The sequence below is a fragment of the Epinephelus moara genome, unplaced genomic scaffold (assembly GCF_006386435.1).
Source record: "Epinephelus moara isolate mb unplaced genomic scaffold, YSFRI_EMoa_1.0 scaffold3808, whole genome shotgun sequence".
Classification (NCBI taxonomy): Eukaryota; Metazoa; Chordata; class Actinopteri; order Perciformes; family Serranidae; genus Epinephelus; species Epinephelus moara.
In genome coordinates, this window is record NW_026081547.1 from 1 (window position 1) to 1,127 (window position 1,127).

The 1,127-nt window shown below is 54.0% G+C and overlaps 1 protein-coding gene across 1 annotated transcript; it reads right to left on the bottom strand.

Moving 5' to 3' along the window:
* Nucleotides 1-267: 267 nt before the first annotated feature.
* Nucleotides 268-766, bottom strand: LOC126387350 (keratin-associated protein 4-3-like; the record flags this gene model as incomplete). Its single annotated transcript, XM_050039884.1, has 2 exons — nucleotides 268-571; nucleotides 671-766. Coding segments are annotated over 2 exons (400 nt in total), but the record flags the coding sequence as incomplete, so codon positions are not given.
* Nucleotides 767-1,127: the final 361 nt, after the last annotated feature.

The following is a 1,127-nucleotide window of genomic DNA, read 5'->3' on the forward strand; positions in this document are numbered from 1 at the left end:
GCAGTTGACGGTTCAGCAGTGGTAGGGGCAGCAGGTGTCGGTGCTACATTTGTAGGGGCAGCAGTTGTTGGAGCAACAGTTGACGGTGCAGCAGTGGTAGGGGCAGCAGTTGTCTGTTCAGCTGTTGTAGGTGCTGCAGTAGTCGGAGCAGAAGTTGAAGGTGCAGCAGTGGTCGGGACAGCAGTTGTTGGTGCTACAGTTGTAGGAGCTACCGTTGTACGTTCTGCACTGGTAGGTGCTGCAGTACTCGGAGCAGCAGTTGACGGTTCAGCAGTGGTAGGGGCAGCAGTTGTCGGTGCTACATTTGTAGGGTCTGAAGTTGTTGGAGCAACAGTTGACGGTGCAGCAGTGGTAGGGGCAGCAGTTGTCTTTGCAGCTGTTGTAGGTGCTGCAGTAGTCGGAGCAGAAGTTGAAGGTGCAGCAGTGGTCGGGGCAGCAGTTGTAGGTGCTACAGTTGTAGGAGCTACCATTGTACGTGCTGCAGTTGTGGGTGACGCAGTCGTAGGTGCTGAAGTCGTAGGTGCAGCAGTTGAAGGTGCTGCAGTACTCTGTGCAGCTGTTGTAGGTGCAGCTGTTGGTGGTACAGCAGTTGTAGGTGCTACCGTTGTATGTGCGGCAGTTGTGTGTGATGCAGTTGTAGGTGCAACAGTTGTAGGAGCTACCGTTGTACGTGCTGCAGTTGTGGGTGACGCAGTCGTAGATGTTGAAGTCATAGGTGCTGCAGTTGAAGGTGCTGCAGTAGTCTGTGCAGCTCTTGTAGGTGCAGCTGTTGTTGGTACAGCAGTTGTAGGCGCTACCGTTTTATGTGCGGCAGTTGTGTGTGATGCAGTTATAGGTGCAACAGTTGTCGGAGCGGCAGTTGAAGGTGCAGCAGTGGNGTGCTGCAGTGGTAGGTGCTGCAGTAGTCGGAGCAGCAGTTGAAGGTGCTACAGTTGTTTGTGCAGCTGTTTTACGTGCTGCAGTGGTAGGTGCTGCAGTACCCGGAGCAGCATTTGAAGGTGCTACAGTTGTAGGGGCAGCAGTTGTTGGTGCAGCAGTTGTAGGTGCGGCAGTTGTGGGAGCATTAGTTGTTTGTGCAGATGTTGTAGGTGCCGCAGTTGAAGGTGCTACAGTTGTAGGGGCTGCAG